The 22,733-nt window shown below is 38.3% G+C and overlaps 1 protein-coding gene across 1 annotated transcript in view; it reads left to right on the forward strand.

Moving 5' to 3' along the window:
* Positions 1 to 22,733, forward strand: part of LOC128776455 (uncharacterized) — a 102,565-nt gene that overhangs the window by 69,697 nt on the left and 10,135 nt on the right. The window contains 1 exon segment of the mRNA XM_053900705.1: positions 14,820 to 15,056. Within this exon segment, the coding sequence (XP_053756680.1) occupies positions 14,820 to 15,056 (237 nt within the window).

The following is a 22,733-nucleotide window of genomic DNA, read 5'->3' on the forward strand; positions in this document are numbered from 1 at the left end:
TATCTGGTAGTCACTCAGATTCACTCAGATTCATAGGTCTGGAATTGAGAAGAGATCAAGACTAGATATAATGAGTTGGAAGTTACCAGTGTAGAGGTGAGAAGTAAAACCACAGGAGTGGGTGAGAGCACTGAAGAACTGAAGAGGATGGAGGATAAACCCCAAGGAAAGACAACATTTAAGGATGAATCAAGGACAGGGTCCAGCAGCAGACTCCAGGAAGGAATGGTTTTAGAAATAGGTAAAGAACAAGGGAGTGAGGTCATGGAAGCTGAGAGAGGAGTCAAATTCAAGAAGGAAGGAGTGGTGATTGAGCTCAAATGCTCAATCAGAATGAGGGGTACAAGGTCAATGTAGGAATTTTATTTTATTTTAATTTTTTAAATGTTTATTTATTCATCTTGAGAGAGAGAAAGCATGAGTTGGGGAGTGTCACAGAGAAGGAGAGACAGAATTCCAAGCAGTCTCCACACCATCAGAGCAGAGCCTTATGCAGGGATCAAACTCACGAACTGTGAGATCATGACCTGAGCCAAGATCAAGAGTCAGACACTTAACTGACTGTGCCACCAAAGCACCCCTCAATATAAGAATTTTAAAGGAAGGAAGTGAAAATTTCTTTTGGAAGTTTTATTTTTAAGGATGAAACAAGTAGTTGATAATTAAAACCTAACAGGTCTAGTGTATGGGAACCAACCTCTCATTAAGACAATTATAGGGGCACCTGGGTTGCTGAGTTGGTTACACAGCCAACTTTTTGCTCAGGTCGTGATCTCAGGTTCATGTGTTCAGGCTCCACATCAGGCTCTGTGCTGACAGCTCAGCCTGGAGCCTGCTTTAGATTCTCTCTCTCTCTCTCTCTCTCTCTCTCTCTCTCTGCCCCTCCTCTGCTCATACTCTCTCTCTCTCTCTCTCTCTCTCTCTCTCTCTCTCAAGAATAAATAAACATTAAAAAAAAAAAAAAGGCAATTATAGACCTGGGGCCATTGGGTGGCTCAGTCAGTTAAGCATCCTGACTCTTGATCTGGCTCAGGTCATGCTCTCATGGTTGTGAGATCCAGCCTCGCCTGGGGCTATGTGCTGACAGTGAGAACCTGCTTGGGATTCTCTCCCTTCTCTCTCTCTACCCCTCCCCTGCAAGCACAAGCATGCACACACTTCTGTGTGTGTGTGTGTGTGTGTGTGTGTGTGTGTGTGCATGTGCGCATGCTCTCCCTCTCTCTCTCTCTCTCAAAATAAATAAATAAACATTAAAAAAAGACAATTATAGACCTCATCAAGTATCATCAAGAAAACTATATTCCAATCTGAATTTCCTTGTTCCCATAAAAGGGATTACAGGAACATGACAGAAACTTTTCTCCACACCCTGTGACTACATTAGAGTCACTGAGGAACTCCAAGCCATATTCCCTCCCTAGATGATGAAACCCAATCTTGTTGTGGGTCACTGTGAGAGGGTTCTCAAGGAAAGCCTTTGAGGACATGAAGAAAATTATCTACCACCACTGAGCCTAAGGAGTAACAGAAGAGGGGCACTTAAAAGCAAAACATGCCTTGAGAGAAGTATCTAATTTATTACTATAATGATAATGGTTACCACAATTTAATTTATATTAATTTGTATTTATCTTATTTATATTAAAAGAAAATGTGGACTTCTTTCTGAAATGGATTAAATTAATATCAACACAAAAACAATAACATTTTTTTTCCTCATTTTACTTTTGGGGAGGAGAGGAGACCCATCTGTCTATTCTTTCATTCATTCTTACCTCCACATACCTATCCATCTCTCCATCCATCCATCTATCTGTCTGTCCATGCAAATCACATTTTAAGGCCCTCTTATTTACTGGGCCTTATGCAAGTTCCCGGGTCTACAAAAGTGTAAAGACCAGATGTCAGATCTCAACATAGTCACCATGTAGTATATAGGAATTTGATCTAAAATATCACTTAAAATTAAGCCAGCGATCAGGATATATATCATTTTTTAAAAATAAAACCAAAAGATACACTTCAGGCAGCATCTGTGTACTTCTTCAGTATACTAATGCTCCCTGACATTATTGCTATCACTGATAAATGTCAAAGGGGAGAGTGATATTTTTGGAGCTGATTTTTTTTACCCTCTTACAAAAATAGATTATAAACACATACGCATATGCCATAGAAAGAACTTAGGCTAATATTTTTATACAGGGACAAGCATTAGCATATTTTTAAAGTTCACAGTTACATTTCTGTTGTTGGTTATAATCATCTGTTAGCTTGAACTCCTTATTTTATGATAACTAACAAAATCTATTGATATGATGTAATCTGCTTAAATTTCACAAATGAGAATTTTAGTCAAAGAGTTTCTGAAGGAGGCTGTGTGATTCAATATTTTCATGCAACCAGCTTCATAAAGGCATAGTGCTAACTTAAACCAACAAATAATTATCCTTAATAACACAAAGCTATAATCGAACTCAATTCATGAAAATTTCATTTTTAGGTAGTTCTTCCTGTCCATGACATTAGTCTAAGTCAGTATTTAGTTATAATTTACATCAGGCATGTGCTTTGGGGAAAGACCATATACACTAAGGCAAAGCACAAATGAGTCAAAAGTTATCCGGGGCATCATGCTACTTTGCCATAGGTCCCTTTGCTCCTCTTGGAAGGCTGTAGGTGCCTCCAGTATTGGAAAAGGCATGAAGGTTAATCTGGATTGCTCGTCAGACAAGTGAAAGATATAATGCTTTTCATAAAAGTCTCTGAAAGTTAAGGTTTCTCTAACCTTAGACGTCCTACCCTCATTTAAAGCCCCTTGCTTGATATGTTGGCAGCTGGAATGCCATATCATACAACATACTATGCTTTCTTTAATTCAAGGACACTGTTGGGGCACAGTGTCAAAACAGCAGGCACAAAGGCCACAGGAGCTTTCATTATTCTCACAGATAGCATCACAGATTGCAGCCTGATGGGTAAAGACCAGTACTAGTGGAATACTGAAGTCACAAACTTCATTTTCCTACTCTACTCAAACAACATTAATTAGTCAGCTCTGCTGCTATAACAAACACCCCCAAATCTCAGTTACAACTACAAAGGCTTTTTCTGGGATCTGGAATAAAAAAGACATGTGCATTAAAATTAGCCTCATGTCTTCTTCATTCCAGATCCAGGCTGAAAGAGCCTTTGCCATTTTTGGACACGGCATTCTTAAGGCAAAGAAAAAATAGCAAGAGAGCTGCTGGAAACATACAATGGTTCTGTCTTAGTCAGTTCAGGCTGCTATAACAAAAATACCATAGAGTAGGTGGCCTAAACCACAAATATTTAGGTTTCCCAATTCTGGAGGCTGGGAAGTCCAAGACCCAGATACCAACAGATGCAGTATCTAGTGAAGGCCCCCTTCCTGGCTTACAGGAAGTTCTCCCTGTATCCTCACAAGGCTGAGACAGAGTTCACCTCTCTCATGTCTCTTCTTATAAGGGTACTAATCCCATTCATAAGGGCTCCATTCTCATGATATAATTGCCTCCTAAAGACCCTACATTCAAATAGCATCATAGTGAGAGTTAGGGTTTCAACAACCCTATGGGTTGGGTGGAAACAAACATTCAGTTCATAGTTTGGCTTGGATGAGGCATAGCAAAGGTTACCCACATATCATTGACTAAAGTACTCACATGCCCAGGCCTGACGTCGAAGGTACAGAAAGTGCATACTCCTCAACTGGAGGCATTGCAGGTATGTGATCCACTGTCAGAAAGGCTGAGTTTCTGGGTATGAAAGCACAGTCTACCACACCATGTTTCTTGCTGTAGTCCCCAGCTGATTCTCCAGACTATTCCTTCAGCCCTCTCGTCTTCCTGCTAGCTCAACGGGGATACTGTGGGGTTCCATGGAGAAAGACTGCACAAGAAGTGAAGCTGTAGCAGCTGTTGTTTCTACTCTTCCTAGTTTTGTTCTTTCTCATCAGCGTCTGAGTGCAGAAGGCAGAGTGGGTTGGGGAGAACTGCAGATAAGAGGGAAGACAAATGAGGGAATGGAGACTTCTCTCATGGACCCAAGGGGTGTTTGGGGTAGGGCCAGGGCAAGAGACAGAATGACCTTTAATGTATATCGCTAGAGGGCTGTGCCTGAGAAAATGTAATTAAGCCCACTCCTCAAGGCCATGTCCTCTTCAATTAATATTTACTGAGCACCCACTGAGACACTGGCCCTGTACTCAGAACTGCAAACTGTCTTGGGCTGGGAAAAGCTCTGACTAATTTGCACATTAAAAAGCACACAGACAGAGGAAACCCACCTTTTTTCCCCTTCCCAGTCACCCTGGGAGAGAACCTCTTCTCTTCTTCATTCATGTGTGGAATCCCAATTAAACATAGTAAACAAAGGAAACTTCTTACATTGTAATTTTCCTCCCTCTCCCCTTGCTTTATTTGCAGTCTGGATTTATTGCTCAAGAATTGCCTCCTTTAAACATCATCCCCTATTAACCAGAGAGATAAAAGCCATAAAGGGAAGGGAACTCCTTCAGTTCTCTTTGCCAGTTGTGAGACAGAACAGCGCCTTTACAAGGGGAGTTGACATCTGTTGACTGAGACTGCCTGTCCTGCACCAGGGCTGTGCTCATGCTCAGAATGCAAACTGCAGCCATCAGAGACAGAGCCTGGTTTGATAACTGCTTGAGCCCAGAGCAAATGTGCTTGGGCACTAGAAAAGAAATTGTGTAGTTTTAAAGCAGATGTATGTTCTTAACATGGTTGGCTTGTACAGCAATAAAATACGGGAATTTTTTCCCCTTTAGCCTATCACAACTGTTAGAGTACATACTGTAACTTAAGACAGGGCAATTCTATCACAATTCCATGTAATATTTAGTCCCTATAACAGGATGAAACTTAAATTAGCATCACAGATAGAAGGCATTTCATTTTCTCACGTATGGTACAATATTAGGAGCAAACAACATATGTCTCCATGGTTATAAACAAAGGTGTCATGTTTGCAAAACAGATCCTATATGTAGAACATCTATAAATGGGATAAAATATGGGGTTTTCTTTGGTGGAAATAGTGTTAAATATTTGAATCCACGTGATCTTTGTAAGAAAGCTTTCTCCTTCTCTGTGAATATCAATAAGCATTGTCTTTGCATTACCTTTCTCCAAACCCAAGTTCTTGGCTCTGTTCTTCTTCTGTGACCTTGAGAAATCAACTAGTTTGAGATTCCATTTCTTCTCTTATAAAATGAAGATGTTGAGTTAGATTAGGGTTTCTCTAGGTTTATTCTGAGGAACATCCTTTCTAAGGAAATTAATAGGGGTAATGTTTTTTAAAGGGGGTTCCATGGTCAATAAGTTTAAAAACTGTGACATTAAACAAAATCAAACACATTTCTTTACTCAGAACTTTAATATACTAGTAGTATTCATTGTGATTCAGCAAGAGGGAGATACAGCACAAACATTGTTTCCCTCATTTTTTTAACCAGAAAACTTTTTCTTGGAGATCGTTTCTCAGAACCATTCTAAGCACTAGGCTTTAAAGAACTTCAACCTATGATATTCCATGACTCTACTGACTGTTCATTCTGCCTAATTTCCCAATTTCTCTCACCTATTTCAGGAAAAGAACTACCTGAGCTCCAATTCATTCATAAGTAAAAGTCCATTTATTCTTCATTCTTTTTTTCCCTCTGCAATTTATTTATTTAGAGAACTTTCAAACCCATGAAAAAGTTGAAAGAATAGTACAGTAAGTATATACTTTGCACTTAGATTTGACAGTTATTAACATTTTGCTCCAATCTCACACTCTCTCTCCACACACATACTTTATGTACTATGTATATAATTTTACTGCTGAACCATTTGAAAATAAATTGCAGACATCATGACACTTTCTCTCTACATCTAAGACAAGAACATTTTCTTATATAACCTTAGAATCATTACTACACATAAGAAGTTCAATACTACTAATTAATATCATCTAATGATAATTCTGTATTTAAATTTCCTTAATTGACCTCAAAATGTTTTTTATAAATTTTTTCAAAATCCAAGATCCATTCAGGGTTCACACATTGAATTTGGTTATGTCTCCTTGACTTTGATCTAGAACCATCTTTCTAACTTGTTTCTTTTAAACAAAATTAACTTTTTTTGAAAAGTCCATGTCATTTATTTTGTAGGCTAACATTTTTAATTTGTGAGATTGTTTCCTTATAATTAGATTCAGTTTAAATATTTTTGACAAAAGATTAATAGGTGATAATGTTGTATACTTCAGACTGCCGCATCTCAAGAGGGATATAATATCACCATCCTATTATTGGTGGTGTTTCAACTAATAGCTTGGTTAAGACATTATTTGTTATGTTTCTCTATAATAAGGTATCCTCTCCCCTTGGTAATTAATAAATGATCTGGTAGTCAATATTTTGAGACTTGTGAATAACTTTTTTCCTAACCATCTTTCACCCAATAGTGTTAGCATTAATTGATGATCGTTGCCTGGATCAAATATTACACTGGTATTGCAAAATAGTGATTTTTTTCCCTAATTTCTCATCACTTCTACTTTGTTAGCTGCTATTCTTCTATAAAGAAGAGTCTTCCCGGGGCGCCTGGGTGGCTCTGTAGGTTGAGCATCCAGGTCATGAGCTCATCTTTCGTGGGTTCCAGCCCCACGTCGGTCTTTGGGCTGACAGCTCAGAGCCTGGAGCCTGCTTCGGATTCTGTCTGTCTGTCTGTCTCTCTCTCTCTCTCTGCTCTTCCCCCGCTCGTGCTCTGTCTCTCTCTCTCTCTCTCTCTCTCTCTCTCTCTCTCAAAAATAAAAAAAATTAACATAAAAAAATTTTTTAAAAAAGAATTATCTTCCCTTTCTCTCATTGAGTATCATGATGTATAGATTCTTTTTTTTTCATTCAATGCTTTATAAACTATTATTATAATTCATTCTTTTAACATTTATTCAGAGACTACTCTGTGCCAGATACTACAGTGAGATTTACCTAACGTTAATCTTAGTTTACTTTACTTTTCCCCATGGTACTTAAGGAAACTATCAGTGGCACGTGGACAAGTAATCCAGATTATTGTATTGGCCACCATTTTGCTACAAAGTTTTGACAGGAGGGAGAGAGAAATGAAGATGGGGATGGGAGTGGAGCAAGATCTCCATATTGCAATTATCATTCCCCTTTTGTAACTTTGGCCAGGCTACTGTGGTTCCTACAATCATTAATGGCCATCTAAATCATCACACAGGAAATAAAAATCAACGACCATCTCTGTCAAGCTATGCTGGACCTACCTCAGAAGGCAGGCAATTCCAACACCAAGAACTCAACCTCAATCCCTGAGCTGATGATCCATAGAAGGAGAATAAATTCTGTTTCTACTCTGAGCACAAAATAGGTCATTTAACTACAACCCAAGTCATTAGGAAGATAGGGGAAATATGTCCATGTCTTTAACATATAATAGGTTCTTAAGCAAATATCATGGTAAAAAAGGGCTTGGGCAACACAGGAACCGCAGAGCACCTCCCTGGACAAACAGGCCACACATCTCAAACAGGCAGCATCCTTACCTCTCTGGAAGGATCTGAATGATGGATTCCAAATAATTAATCACAAAACAAATAAAAAACAGGCTTCAGCATAGTCTGCTTTCAGTGGAAGGATAAAGGACCCTCTGTTTTCCTGGGAAATAATAGACTGACCCATCTTGGTCAAATTTTCCAGTGGAAGGAGGGTTGGGAATTTTATACAAGGGGGGACCTCTTGCAGTACAAGCCTGTATGCCCTAGGGCCCTGCTGACAAACAGAGGTCAGAAAACCTATCCAAAGGATGTACAATCTTTTGGGTTTAATTTTGTTTCTTTTAGGGGAAGGTTTCTGCTCCCTGTGGAGTCTAGGAACAGCTCCTCCAGCCCCAGAATAACGCATGGTCTGTGTTCCCAATGGGGAGGGGAAGCAGAGACTGGGTTAAGCCAGGGAATCAATAGCCAGAGGGTGATTATGATACCTGGAACCTTTGTTACCTCAAAGTTTACAAAACTTTAACATCTGAGGCTATGGAGGAAGATTCTCCCAGCTGACAGAATACCTCCAAAGGGATAGGGGCCAAGTGGAAAAAGCCCAGGTTTTAGGGACCACAAAACTTGAATTCTAATGCCATCCCTGAAATGTACAAGGTATAAAACCTATGCAACTTAGTTAATATCAGTTCCCTCATCTGTGAAATAAAAAATACCTCAGAGATCTGTTGTGAAAATCACTTTAAAGAAGGTAAAGCATGTGTGTCGCTTTATTAGTTAGGATTCCTTTCATTTCAGGTAACAGAAACCAACCTGAGCTAGTTTAAAAAAAAAAAAGTGAGAGAGACCAGAGAATTAATTATAAGGTAATGATATCTCATCATTCTTTTTTTTTAAGTTTATTTATTTATTTTGAGAGAGAGTGAGCAAGCAGGGTAGGGGCAGAGAGACAGGAGAGAGAGAATCCCAAGCAGACTCCATGCTGGGAACACAGAGCCAGATCCCACAAACCGTGAGATCATGACCTCAGACAAAATTGAGAGTTGGATGTCTAACCAATTGAACCACCCAGACACCCCGATATCCTTTCATTCTTAAAGTCAAGACTTTAGCTAAGCCTCATAATGAGGCTAGAATCAAGACATAAAAGTCATGGGGTGTCTGGGTGGCTCAGTCAGTTAAGTATCTGACTCTTGGTTTTGACTCAGGTCATGATCTCATGGCTCATGGATTCAAGCCCTGTGATGGGCTCATGCTGACAGTGTGGAGCCTGCTTGGGATTCTCTTTCTCCCTCTCTCTCTGCCCCTCCCCATCTCACACCCACACATTCTCTCTCTCAAAATAAATTTAAAAAGTTTAAAAAAAAGACATAAAAAGTCATCAGGAGCCATTGTAGCTTCTCTTTGTATATCTCTTTTGTTCTCTCTTCTAGGTCAACAGAGCTGACATTGTGACTGTCCATAGCTTTTGAGTCTATGTATCCCTTTCTAAGACAACACAGAGGGAATGGGAATCCCATAATCCCAATTCCAAAGTCTCACAAAGAGTCTGATTACTTCCCTTATAACAGGAGTTCATTGTGCATGAGTGTATGGCAGCTGGGGATAGTGGGAGGGAGCAGTAGGACTGGATAGCACAAACGTGGCTAAAAATGCTCACCTGTGGTTAGTGGTATAGCTAGGGGATAGTCTATAGTCTGGGGAGATGTTCTAAAATGTTTCTACAGGTACCTACCTTAGTATTTGTCACATAATGAGGGTGTTAGTTTTTCTTTTTCCTTCATCTTATACTAGATATGATGCATCTAAGAGAAGAGCTGAGAACAATTGCTCAGATTATTCCGGGACTTTTTGATTACTGATGGAAATCATAGGCTCAACATGGTATTTGGCAATAATAACACCACTGAGATAAATAAGGAAAGCTGTGTACTTTTTAGACCTTCCTTGTTCTTCCTAAATTTGGCTTCTAGCTGTGTTCTCTGAAATGTATCTGCCCACCCTTGGAAAATTCCTTGTTTCTGGTGATATGGTGGCAGGAACAATCCTTCTATGAAGAAAAGTGTTCTGTATGAAAGCAGATGGGTTAGGAGGTACTGGTAGGGCTAATGGTTGAAAAAAATACTAAGAATACAATTGCTACAGAAACATAGCTGGCTTTTTCCTATTGTCGCAGACCACATTCCCAAGTGTAGCTACTGTGGACAAAGCTAATACTCCTTCCTTCCTTCCTTTCATAGAATAAATGTTTACTGAACTGAATACTGTGCTTTTGACAGACATACAAAGAAAAGCACTCAAGATGTTTTACATGATCACCTTTTTCTCCTGGGAAAGCAGAGGGCTCAGACTGGGATTTTAGAAATCAGGGCTGGGCACTAGAGTAGAGAAGATTGTCCCCTAATTATAGGATGCTAGTCAAAGTGGCACTGGGTAAGGGCAGGCCAGGAATTGAGGAAGGCCAAAGAACTCAGACCAAGAGAGTAAATGGAGAGCATGGATCTAGACCAAATGGTCAACAAGGATGAGCATGCAAGGCAGAGCCAGCGGCTGATGAAGGGCCTGATATGACCCTGAGAGGCTATAAACAACCCAAGACAAGAATCTCTTATGGAAAGCCCACAGGCCGTGGCCTAGGAGGGACCTCTGAAGATACCCAGGACTTTTGGGCCTAGGGAGAACAAAAAAGAGTTCTGAAGGGAGAAATGTTTTCCACACCAAACACCTTTCTTAATAGGTATTTATTTATTTATCTTTAAAGATTTTATTTTTAAGTAATCTCTATACCCAACATGGGGCTCCAACTTACAACCCCAAGATCAAGAGTTGCATGGTCTACCAACTGCCCCTTCTTCCCACTACCCTATTTCCTGCCCATCCCTGAACACAACTTGCAAAATCGTAATGAAAGAAACATATTTCTATAGATTCACTACTGAGACTGAAGTATGCTTTCAGGAGTTTAGACCAAACATAAGCTCTTAAGAAACAACAGTGTACATGTAGTCACTTGAGCACAAATTTCTTTACATCACCATTGAAAACAAATTATGTCTGGGTGGTAAAATATATTAGATGAGTTTCAGGGTTTTCCCAGATTTTGAGGCACCATTTTATCTTCATCCGTTGTCATTTGTCTCTACTATGTTTCTCAACCAACTGAAAACCCCCAAATCAGTGGGAAATACTTAATGAGTAATGAGAATCACTTGAGTGGCAAGTTGTATTTGACTAAATAGCCCAGCCATGTCTTTGCTATTGATATAAATGCTTCCATATTATATTTACATCATTATATCCATTGTAAAAAAGTATATTTCAACAGTGCAAAAATAATGTGGCAGGAAGGCAACCTTGGGATGTTATAAATATCAGATAAGTCATAACTATAATGATAATATTGGAATTTATCTTCAGAAGATAAAGGTTAAATTTACCAAGAGGACACAAATGAACAATAAAGACTTCCTTATTGAGTACAGATAAATTTCAGATCTTTGATAATCTTGTTAACTACTAGTAGTTCCTTATTCTTAAAGCCTTCCCTCAGTCTTAAGACTGCTCACTGCTTTTATAAGTGCTACTTTTTGTTGCTTTTTCTTATTTGATGACTTCTACTAAAACATTAGTGTGGTATCAGGTATCAGATAGTCTCTTTCTTTCTGTGCTTCTGCTTCTCTCTTCCCCCAATTCCTTTCCCATCTCCTTTGTCCCTACAATTCCTAGCATTCTAACTCTAATAGTAGAAGCAAGGAGATAAACAAGGAAAATAAAATGCAAATAAGAAGTAGATATTGAATAACAGGAGAGACAGAAGTATAGCACCCATGTGCCCCCTTTCTCTACCTAAACAAATATCACTTTTGCTTCAAGGCCATAGCATTAGTCTATGTGGGCTGCCATAAAAAAGTACCAAAGACTCATACAACAGAAATGTATTTTCTTGCGATTCTTGAGGCCAAGATGTTGGCAGGGCTGGTTTCTTCTGAGGTCTCTCTTCTTAGGTCGTAGATGGTCACCTTCACCCTATGTCTTCACATGGTCTTTCCTAATATCCTCTTAGAAGGATCTCCAGTCATATTGGATTAGGGCCTATCCTAATGACATCATCTTAACTTAACTGTCTTTAAAGACCCTATTTCCAAATACAGTAACTTTCTAACTATTGGAGGGTTAGAACTTCACCCCAATATTAATTTTGGGTGTCACAATTCAGCCCATAATAGCCACCATTATCTACCTTTACCAAATACTGCTTCTCTGCCACACCAGCCTAACCTGGGGTTGACTATCCACAGCCTTGGTGATCTCTGACATTATTTTAGCAGCTGATTAAATGTAATTGGATACTTAGGGACATTGTCTTGAGTGGTTTTTAGATAAAAGTAATTTCTTCCCCAACAAGATCCAGGAACACAGATATAGTTTTTAATCCCTCTCAATACCTAGAACTCAGTCAGCACATTAGTAGATAGGCTTACAATAAAACAAAACCAATCTCAAATGAATTGAAAAAGAAAGTCTCAGTCTTTTAGTTGCTGTGTTAGTACATTTTATCCCTTTGAGAAAAAGCCCATTACAGGCAAGACTGTGCCCTCTCTGCAGAGAAAGCAAAGGAATTAATTCAGTTGGTCCAATGAAAACTAAAACTTGGACAATTATCAGAATCCTTTGTCTTTCTGATATGATTTTTAAGTATAGTGCTGTGAGAATTTTATAAATGGGTGAATTCCAATACTTTCATATATTTGGCTGAAAAGATTTTGCTTATAGGAGCTTAGTTAACTTTGAATGATAATCATTAAAAGTTGTGAAAGTAACGGTGATCCTTCTTTCTGGAATAAGTTTACAACACTGCAAACTGAAAGCAAATCCTGAAAATTGTTGTAGAGGTACTGTCTACATTTTGTTTTGCACAATTTCATTTTTCCACTTACAGTGTTACTTCATATGCCCTTCTTAACTTTACAAACATGGTGGGTAAATGATTTTGCTGTGACCATGATCTTCAGGAAGTTATCTGACTCTTCACTTCTGCATAACTACATCAGACTCTTTCAAAGCTCACTTTACTCACACCCAAGGGTGTGCACCAGACCAGAAAGACTGTTCAGTTATATTCTCTCATTCATTTGAAAATTAAGGCTCAAAGAGATGAAATTTATGTTGTTTCCCAGACTCTTTGGGGAGGTAAGCAAATATCTATCTTATGGAAAAAAATCTTAATACTTCAGCATAAGAAATAAAAGCCAGATTGAGAGAATCCAGAATAACCAAAATAATGATTTATGTTATCTTCAAAGATAGCTCTAAAGAGAAATTAACCACCATTATCATGTAGATGGTGATAAAGAGGGAAATGACAGGTCATGGAAAGTCTGATTTAATATTTTCTGAACTGTTCATTCTTCAACAACCAGGATAATAATAATGATGGCAGTGGTAATTCTCAAAAGGAATTAGACATTTGCATACTGCTCAGACTGTGAGATGATAGCCATTTGGAAAGACGAGGATGTTGTTGGGCAGGTAAGAAGCTATGACCAGGAATGCTAATTGCCTCCTATTGTGATGACCATGGTTTCATTTATTACCATGGGCTAATGGCTTTACTTACATTACCTGATTGAATCCTCACAACACTTAATGAGGTGGGCACTGTTCTCACGGTTTTACAGATGAGGAAACTGGGGAGTCAGAGTTTATGAAACTTGCCTAAAGTCACAGAGCATAAGGAGGAGAGAGAGGAGTGCCAACATGTATGCTCCTTGAGATCATCAGACCCAATTTACTGTATGAGATTAAAGGCATAAAATTTGGGCGGGAGAAATATTTCCCAAAGTTACATGCTGGTTTTTTTAAATCCTCTATAATGTATATCCCCAGTCCAATTTCTTCAAGAGCTGTCCCCGTTCTCAGTTTCCATCGTGTAAAATTTTTGGAAACCAACCTGCCAGAATGACTGAAGGCTTCACCCAAGAGTTTCCACATTGCATTAAATAATAAAGTCTCCAAACTTCCTGAAAGATAATTATTTATGTATGAAATAATTATATTGTATTTTGATATGAGAAAATTTCTCTCCTCAAAGTCTATAGGACTAACCACCACTTATGGCTGAAAACATTAAGAGGAGTGGCTTTTACTTTCAAAAGATTGCAAAACACTTTCCCAGAACCTTCATTTCAGAAAGTAATATTCCTATTGAAAGTTCCTTTAGACTTTTCCCTGAACCGGGTCTTCTGTGAGTTGTCATCTGCAATGTCTGCTCCGGTCTAAGGAGGAGCCCCTCACCTTCGCTGTCCACAAAGCCCAGCCTCAGGAGCGAAGGGAGGAAGAACAAGCCCAGTTGCTGTCACAGTGAAAAATTTCTAGTGAGGCATAAGCCTTCATACACATAGTTTCAAGAGAGATTTCAGCCAGACCTAGCAGTCCCAGTAGTTGTCAGAGACTCTGGTTGATTCCCACCTTCAGCAAAAATCCTTTAGGGCAGCAAGCGCAGCAGGAAACCTGTCATTAACAACCACCATAGTGTCACATCAGCGATTCTCAGGAGTGTCGGCTCCACTATTTAACTCAGCTATTTACCTCATCTGGGAGAGCTTTGTTTGATTGTCAGAAAATAGAACATGTACATTTGTCTGTCATAAACACACACAAGCTCTCCAGAGCACAAATAAACAAAACGATCATGTACATTGGTAAATGTGTTTGCATTATTTAACCAAACCAGATGAAGCATGTGAATAACCCTGCATATCAAGTACCATCGAGTAACTCACTTGTAATCTGTCTTGTACAATACAGCCATTGCCACTCACTCCACTCACCCAATTCAGACCCTGGAAATGTACTATTTTTAGACTGGCTTTGTACACTACTATTTACAAAGCGCACTGTTAAATCCTTTGAATAGCAGCCAAGAAGTTGGGTGAGAACCTAGAAACCTGCCACACAGATCAGCATCCTAATCAACCCTGGGACAGCCAGCGCTAAAGATCTGCCTTTGTTTCTTTTTCTTCTTTCCCTTTGTCTCCACAGGAATATCAATGTAAAAAGGCAAGGGGACAAAGAGGTGGGCCTTATCTGTTCTTGTTGTTCAAGTGGGTTGCTTTACTCACTCTCCTAGATAACAGCCCATGTGTCAACACATCTTTGGCAGTTTAAGTTGTTCTTTGTCAAAACCACTTTTGGAAACGATTTGACCATTTATTTACTTGGGAGCCAATGTGAACGTAGCAGGTGCGTCATGGAAAACTCTGACTTAGGTGTTTCACAGCAGTTTGGATTTGGTCACATGACAGCCCACTGCTCCTGGCCAATCCACTGCTGGTGAGCTGGCCAAGTGGCCACACGGGAAGGAGGGACAGAAAAGAAAATAGTAGGCAAAGTGTTGGCGTGAGGCAGGTGGTGGATGAGGCAATCGCAGAGAAAGGATTGCAACACCAGGGAGGAGATGAAGGGCCTCATCATTTGGCAGCCAACAAGAAACCTGAAGGAACTAAGTTTGGCTCTGTTTCTACAGCTTGAGAAAAGCTGAGAACGGAAGCAATGACTGGGCTAATTCTGGACAAAATTTTTTAAAAATGATTTTTGAGAGGAATCCAGATCCTTGCTTCAATTCTTAGCTTCTATGTAAATTGCTCATTTTCCAAAATTCTTTAATTTTTTTCAGGTGACTTGAAGTGATTTGTATTTCATGGGATCATTTGAGACATCCCTGGTAGCCTAAAATGTGAAGAGTTTAATCCTTTTCCTTTTGTTCACCTTCCTCATGGTGCCATTTTGTTTCTTCCCTTAGCCTGGATTGGCCAGTGAAAGTGGTAAAGCCAGACTGTAGCCAAACAGTGGTATCCTGTCCTACTCCTGTACCTGTACTTGGGTGTCCTCATGTTCTCCACAGTAGTATATCTTTCTCCTTACAGAACTAGTCAGAGAAATAGAAATGGATTTTGAGTACTTTGGATGAAAAGTGGTTCTGAATCTAAGGCATTTTTATTATTTCAAGTTAATAGGGTCTTTATATTCTTTATAATATTAGAGATATTTTATGAGAAAGTAGTGTGCCAAAATGATAAACAACAATGACAACAAAAGTTATCTGCTTTTCCAGCCCATGTGTGCCAGGTACTATTCTGGACACTTTATACAGTATCTCTACCCATACCAACAGCTCTGCAAGTTAAGTATCATTTTCCACATTGTGAGAGAGCACTGAGAATTAGAAGAGTACTCTGGCAAGGTCACCAGCCAATCAATGGCAGATCTGAAATTCAAACCTAGGTTTGTTGTGTCCTTTCTACCACACAAGGCAACACCATTTGCAAATGTGAACCCATTCCAAGCTGTCAAAGGGAAACTGGCTTTACCTTGATGAATGTCAAGTATATATATTGGGTTCAGATATTTTAACAGATTCAATACATTTATCTCAGGATTCCTAGAGAAGAGTAATAGGACTGTTACTGGGTTCTCACTTGTAGAATTATGCTTATCTGCTACTACTTTTAATTCTTCAGTATCTTCTAAGTATTCCATTTCACCTGATTCTTTTCCTGGAATGGTGGTATGGAGAACATGGTCTATAGTAACAGTGCATAAGAATAGCCTGGCTTTCCTTTACATGCATGAATAAATGAGGAAAGAAAATTTCCCCAAACCTGAGCATGTAGGCAGCACCATTATATGTCAGGCCTGCACACATACACAGTTTGACCCAAACCAATCATTGGACAAAGCTTGGGCAAGGATTGGTGCTAAATAGGAAAGGGAGCAAAGGTCATGAAGAGCTGCAAAGAAAACAGGAAGCAGGTATTGGTAAATTTCACATGTACAATAGTATTGCTATTATAGTGAATGTCTGCTCAGTATATTATTCTCACTTTCTTCCTCTGTGTCCATTTATTGGTTGGTCACCATCACCCTATTGGGTCCTAGTATAGGTCCTTTTTCTCTTATTTTTTTATTTGAGTATAGTTGACACACAAGGCAGTATACGTCTTAATATAGATTCTAGGAAGTGAAAACTGCCTTTTATAGTTCTAAAACCAAAGCTTTGGGCCTCAATGTGGATTGTAGATATCAGTATATTCTTTATTACCTGGGCTTTTTTCGTTTGCTTGTATCTCCATGTTCCATTTCTGTTTTGTCTAAAAAGAAAATGAAATAGAATTACCTCCTACACTCATACTGCTATTGACATTAAATTTCATTTTCTTTTATTATGATCAGCAAAGTTACTCATAACATTGGAATTTGTTTTTTTGCTTTTAGAGTTATAGCTACTGCTGTTGTTGGAATAATTAGTATTGCTTTGGCACTGTATTCCACCTAAACTCATGGCATTTGTGTACTATTTACCTTTCAGAAAAGCTATTTTCAAAGAAGAAAAAGAAAATGGGAGTACAGACTTCCAACAGCACACATTTTTTCTGCTCTCTCCTTGGCTCCAAAAGAGGATGCGTGAAACAGAATTTCAGGCTGTAATTAATGCAGCTCTTCATAAGATAAGAGGTTCTTTTATCTATAGAAAAATTGCTGCATTAATTCTCAATGAGAATCAGAAGGCTTTGGTTAATGCTCTTTCTACAAGAGGAATTCACCTTTTCTCCTCTCTACATACTTGCAATCAAATTTTAATATATTGTTACAAGAAACTGGAGGCGAATAAACATGCAATGATAATATTATTTTATAGGGCTAAGTCTATAAGCCTTAAATATTATGTGTAGATAAATGCTGAATAGAGATTACATACAGAATGTCCAAATAATATGGACTTTATAGTAATGTACTTGCAAGCACAGACCTTAATTGAATACAACTTAGTTCTAGCTCTTTGGGGGGCAGGTAAACAAATTGGGAAATGCATCCTCATTTGACATAGTGAGGGAAAAGGGCTATATATAATTCCTTGTTATGTCCTAAAGTACTGTCCAAACAAGAAAGAAACCTCTGCTGTTTCTATCTTGATTTACATATCTCCTTGTAGAACACACACTGCAATTTAGAAATCATATTTTCTTTATGTATGTTTTATGTGTGGGCTTGGAATGATTGATGATGTATTGGCACTATGTTCTACCCAAATGCATGGTATTTGTATACCATTTAACTTTTTTAAAAATTTATTTTCAAAAAAACAAAAATAAGAAGAATGGGAGTACAGAAATGATTAAAAGTTAGAGACCACAAGATTCTTCCCTAAGGTCCTTCCAAAGAAGACCCCACTGTAAGGTAGTAAGACCTGTGTCGCATTGGTAATTCATTGGCCTTTTGTATGGTCCTCATTTTCCACATCCATACACAGTCAGATAACCATTCTTTCCCTTCTGTCATGATACCACGTGAGGTAGGTGTTAAAGGAGCACAAAGGCTTTGTCATCGGACACAAAGGCTAGGATGGTCAATCAAAGAAGGAAATTAGGTAGTTTTACTAAAAAATGTGCATGGTTTCTGGTGTGATTACTGCAAGTAAAAGTGAATGGGAAGTTTCAGCAACAAAGTTATTGTCATTTAATGTATAGTAGCAATTTTTACTTAGGTGAAAAGATGTTTGTAATACTTCAAAAAAAAGAGAAGACAATAATATAGAGAGTAGCAGTACAATTCTGTGTCTGTCCAGTGCTTACTTCTCCCTTGCACATCCACACCTGTGTGTGCACACATACACCCATGCAGAAAAGTGTTCTTTCTAACATGTTCACAGAGACAAGACTTTTAAGCTCAGAACCTCTTGAGAGTAAGAAACTTTTCTTGGTAGACCACCAACTGATTCTGAGAGAACAAACCTGACAGAGCCATTTTCCTTGGTTCTTTTTGCTCATATTGTTCACGTTCACACAAGGAGGGCTGTTAGGTAGGGTAAGACCCACAAAGGAGATAAAAGTGAATTATTCTGCACTAGCTGTCAAGCAATCCTAAGCTTCAGTTAACCCGGTATCTCTTTTCCTTGCCTCTGGCCCTCAGTTTTCCTTTTGTATCCTGAAAATACCATTGACATTAAATTGGGTCAGTGGGAAAAAAATCTGTCACCAGCTACAGCTTACAATTTTGGCCCCCAAGAAAACATTTGGTAAACAACTCTTATCTTGAGTGCACACTATACAAGGCTCCGAGGGTGGTATTTGAATCTATTCATCTTAGGAAAAGATGTTGGTTATTTTACACTCAAATTTCCACAATTAGAACATTTGCCTAATGCCATTCCAATGTGCTATGTTTTACAGAAGGACTTTCATTTTTCATTTTTTTTAAAGATTTTATTTTTAAGTAATCTCTACACTCAACATGGGGCTTGAATTTACAACCCAGAGATTAAGAGTTGCACACTCTACCAACTAAGCCAGCCAGGTGCCCCTACAAAAAGTCTTTTAAATCAATATAAGTAGATATATACTCCATAGAAGTCCTTGCAATATACATCAGTGGACATGTGTAAATATTTTCATAGTAACACTATTTTAAATAGACTAAACTATTTGGAAATAGCCTAAATAACCATTGACAGGAAAATAAAGTGTGGCATAGTCCAATATGGAATTCCATAAAACAGTAAAAATGGACTACAACTATATACAACAATATGGATGGTTCTTAACATAATATTGTGTGAAAAAGCAAGTTCCAAAGATTACTTACAGCATAAAATCCACTTTAAAGGAAAAAAGTAACTAAAACATTCCCTTGGGGGTTATGTGTATACATAGAGTGATAACACTATATAAAAGTGCAAAGAATAGTGGCTATATTAGGTATGGGGAGGGAGGGATGTGGGATGGAAGAATGGTATATAGGTAGATAACTGTCAATGATTTGAATGTGAAACATTATGTTTGCTTATGAAAATAACAAATATTAATAATTAAATAAACAAAAAGACCATGCATGGGGTAAAACTCAATATGAAATAAAGTATTGGCAGATTATATGGTGATATTTACATAAAAATACAGGAAACAGTTTTGTGCAAAATAAAATAAGTAACTGAAGTCATCATAAGGACAACATACTACAGGATCTGGATCTGGCCACGTCCACTTATTCCTCACATCTGATCTATCCTTCCCTGATTCCTTTAGGAGCCATCTCCCTTCTAGTTTGAGTCCTTAATAAGTGGATATTCCCTATGACTTTGTCATTAATTCTCTTCTCTTGTCTTTGTATACTCTCTCCTTTGAAGACCACATTCACTCCCTGTTTCTCCAACTGCCTTTCAGAGAATCCCCAGACTTATCCACCCAACACTGATTTCCCTCCAACAGCATTAATCCCAGCTGATCACAGATATATTTCTCCTTGGATTCGAGGCATTTCCTCAGTCAACCACCAGGGTTGACCACCATGAACTAGTCACATAAGCTATCGATTGATTTCCTCATCTCTGAAAAGAGAGATTTGTCCATATGATTTTTTTAAATTTTTTTAATGTTTATTTATTTTTGAGAAAGAGAGACAGAGCATTAGTGGGGGAGGGGCAGAGAGAGAGATACAGAATCCTAAGCAGGCTCCAGGCTCTGAGCTGTCAGCACAGAGCCCAACACAGGGCTCCAACCCATGAACCATGAAAGCATGACCTGAGCCCAAGCCAGACACTTAACCAACTGAGCCACCCAGGTGCCCCATTGTGCATATAATTTCTAAGGTCCTTACCACCTCTAAATTTCTATGAATTTATGCTTATTGACTCTTCTTGACAAAAAGCTGTTTGTCCAGGATACCAGCATTATTCTTGGCTTATCTTTGACTCATATCTAGTTCTGTTTGCTTATACCCAATCTGATACCAAATTTTGTCATTTCTTCTTTTGAAATGTCCCTTAAATTCACCCCATTTTTTCCTATTCCCCTGGTTTTACCTTAATCCTGGACATTATCAGTTTATACTTCGATTACTTTAAATATATCTTAACAGATTTTCCTGCTTCCCATTCCGTCCTTGTTTCAAAAACCACTTCCAGATTATTCATGGAAGTAGCTTGGAAAAATTGTCAGGGGCACCTGGGTGGCTCAGTTGGTTAAGCTCCTGACTTGGCTCAGGTCATGATCTCACAGTTCACGAGTTCGAGCCCTGGATCAGGCTCTGTGCTGACAGCTCAGAGCCTGGAGCCTGCTTCAGATTCTGTGTCTCCCTCTCTCTCTCTCTCTCTCTCTCTCTCTCTCTGCCTCTCCCCTGCTTACACTCTGTCTCTCTCTCAAAAGTAATAAACATAAAACATTTTTTTTAAAAAAAGAGAAAAATTATGTCAGACCAATTTAAAAGCCCATTATCCTGTATTACCTTCTAAAGCAATTTTAGTACTGCTAACAACTTTAAGAACTTCTGTAATGCATAAGATCTTTCCAACTTTCTCTCTCACCAAGTCTCAGCACTTATATTGCGCTGAAACTAGAGTCATCAATGTCAAAAATTTCTGCCTCTGAACCTTTATGCCAATTCCTCAAGCCAAAATGTTCTTTTCTTTCTTTTTTTAAAACCAAAGTACCAACTAAAATTTCACCTATTTACAGATTTCTCCGATATCTCAAATCTCTGGTTAACTTTCTCTTCTCATTCAAATACCACAGTAGTTAACACTTGATTATAGACAACTGATTATTATTTTTTAATTTTTCAAATTATTGAGGTCTTAAAATTTTCCAACTGAGCTATAATATTCCTGAAGGTAGGAACCATATCTCAAACCTTTCTTATAGTTCCCTTAGTATTCATTCAGTAAATATTAATCTCTAGAACTAAAAATATGTACATCTTTAAAAAAATAATATCTATGACAATATGTTAAATTTATCCCTTACTGAGCATTTGTATAATGCACTGTGATAGGCACAAAGGTCCTTCAAAGCTGAGTATATACTTATTCTCCTCAAGAAGCTCAGAATCTATTGAGCTTGGGATAATACATCTATCTTTCTTTCTTTCTTTCTTTCTCTCTCTCTCTCTCTCTCTCTCTCTTTCTTTCTTTCCTCCTTTCTTTCTTTTAATGTTTATTTTTGAGAGAGAGAGAGAGAGCAAGTGCGAGCAGAGGAGGGGCAGAGAGAAAGGGGGACAGAGGATCTAAAGCAGGCTCTGTACTGACAGCAGCAAGCCAATATGGGGCTCAAACTTAAAAATCGTGAGATCATGACCTGAGCCAAAATCAAGAACTGGATGCTTAACTAGCCACCCAGGTGTCCAGTTATCTAATTTTTTTATGGTTGGAGACAGTTATTTAGATTCTTTAGAGTAGAATTGCAAAATTATTAAATACTAATTTCTGTGGGTACAGATATGGTTAAACCAGCTGATAAATGGTTAATACCTGGTGCTAAGTGGTACAAAAATAATGCCACACATTTGATATTTGGGGATAGTTATGCCTTTTTCTTAGTCAAAGTCCAGAGCTCAACCAACTGAGCCACGCAGGTGCCCCATATGCTTTCAAATTTTTAGACCTAAAACTAGTCTCTCTCTAGAGATCCCATTTATGTTCAAGTGCCTTTAACTTCCCTAATAGGAGGTTTCATAGGCACTCACCTCCAATTCAACTTGTTCATTGTTTGCTTCTATACCTGTCTCCCCGGTACAACTTTGTCAATTTTTGCTTTATATAATTTAAAGCTATGTTATTAGCTCTATTTAAAAATTGTTATGTTTGGGGGCACCTGGATGGCTCAGTTGGTTAAGCAGCCAACTTCAACTCTCAGGACATGATCTCGCAATTTGTGAGTTTGAGCCCTACATCAGACTCCACAATGTCATTGCAGAGCCTGCTTGGGATTCTCTCTCTGCCCCTCCCCTCTTCTCTTTTTTTTCTGTCTCTCAAGATAAACTTAAAAAAAATTTTTTTTAATTGCTATGTTTTAGGGGTGCCTGGCTGGTTCAGTCAGTAGAGCATGTGACTCTTGACCTCAGGGTTGTAGATTTGAGCCCCAGGTTGGTTATAGAGGATACTTAAAAATAAAATCTATTAAAAATTTTTGTTATATTGTCCTGGAAGCTCTTCCTCTTATCATTTAATCCCCAATGATATTTCAGTCCTTAAAGAATATTTCATTTGATATTAATATAGAAACCATAGCTTTTTTTTTGTTTAGAATTTGCCTATTTTATTTTCAATTCTTTTCCTTCAAACTATACTCTTAAATTTTAGGTATTATAAAGAGTGTAAAGATGAGTTCTTTTTTTCTCTCAGTCCAACTGAG

The sequence above is a fragment of the Panthera pardus genome, unplaced genomic scaffold (assembly GCF_024362965.1).
Source record: "Panthera pardus isolate Hobbes unplaced genomic scaffold, ASM2436296v1 HiC_scaffold_13, whole genome shotgun sequence".
Lineage (NCBI taxonomy): Eukaryota > Metazoa > Chordata > Mammalia > Carnivora > Felidae > Panthera > Panthera pardus.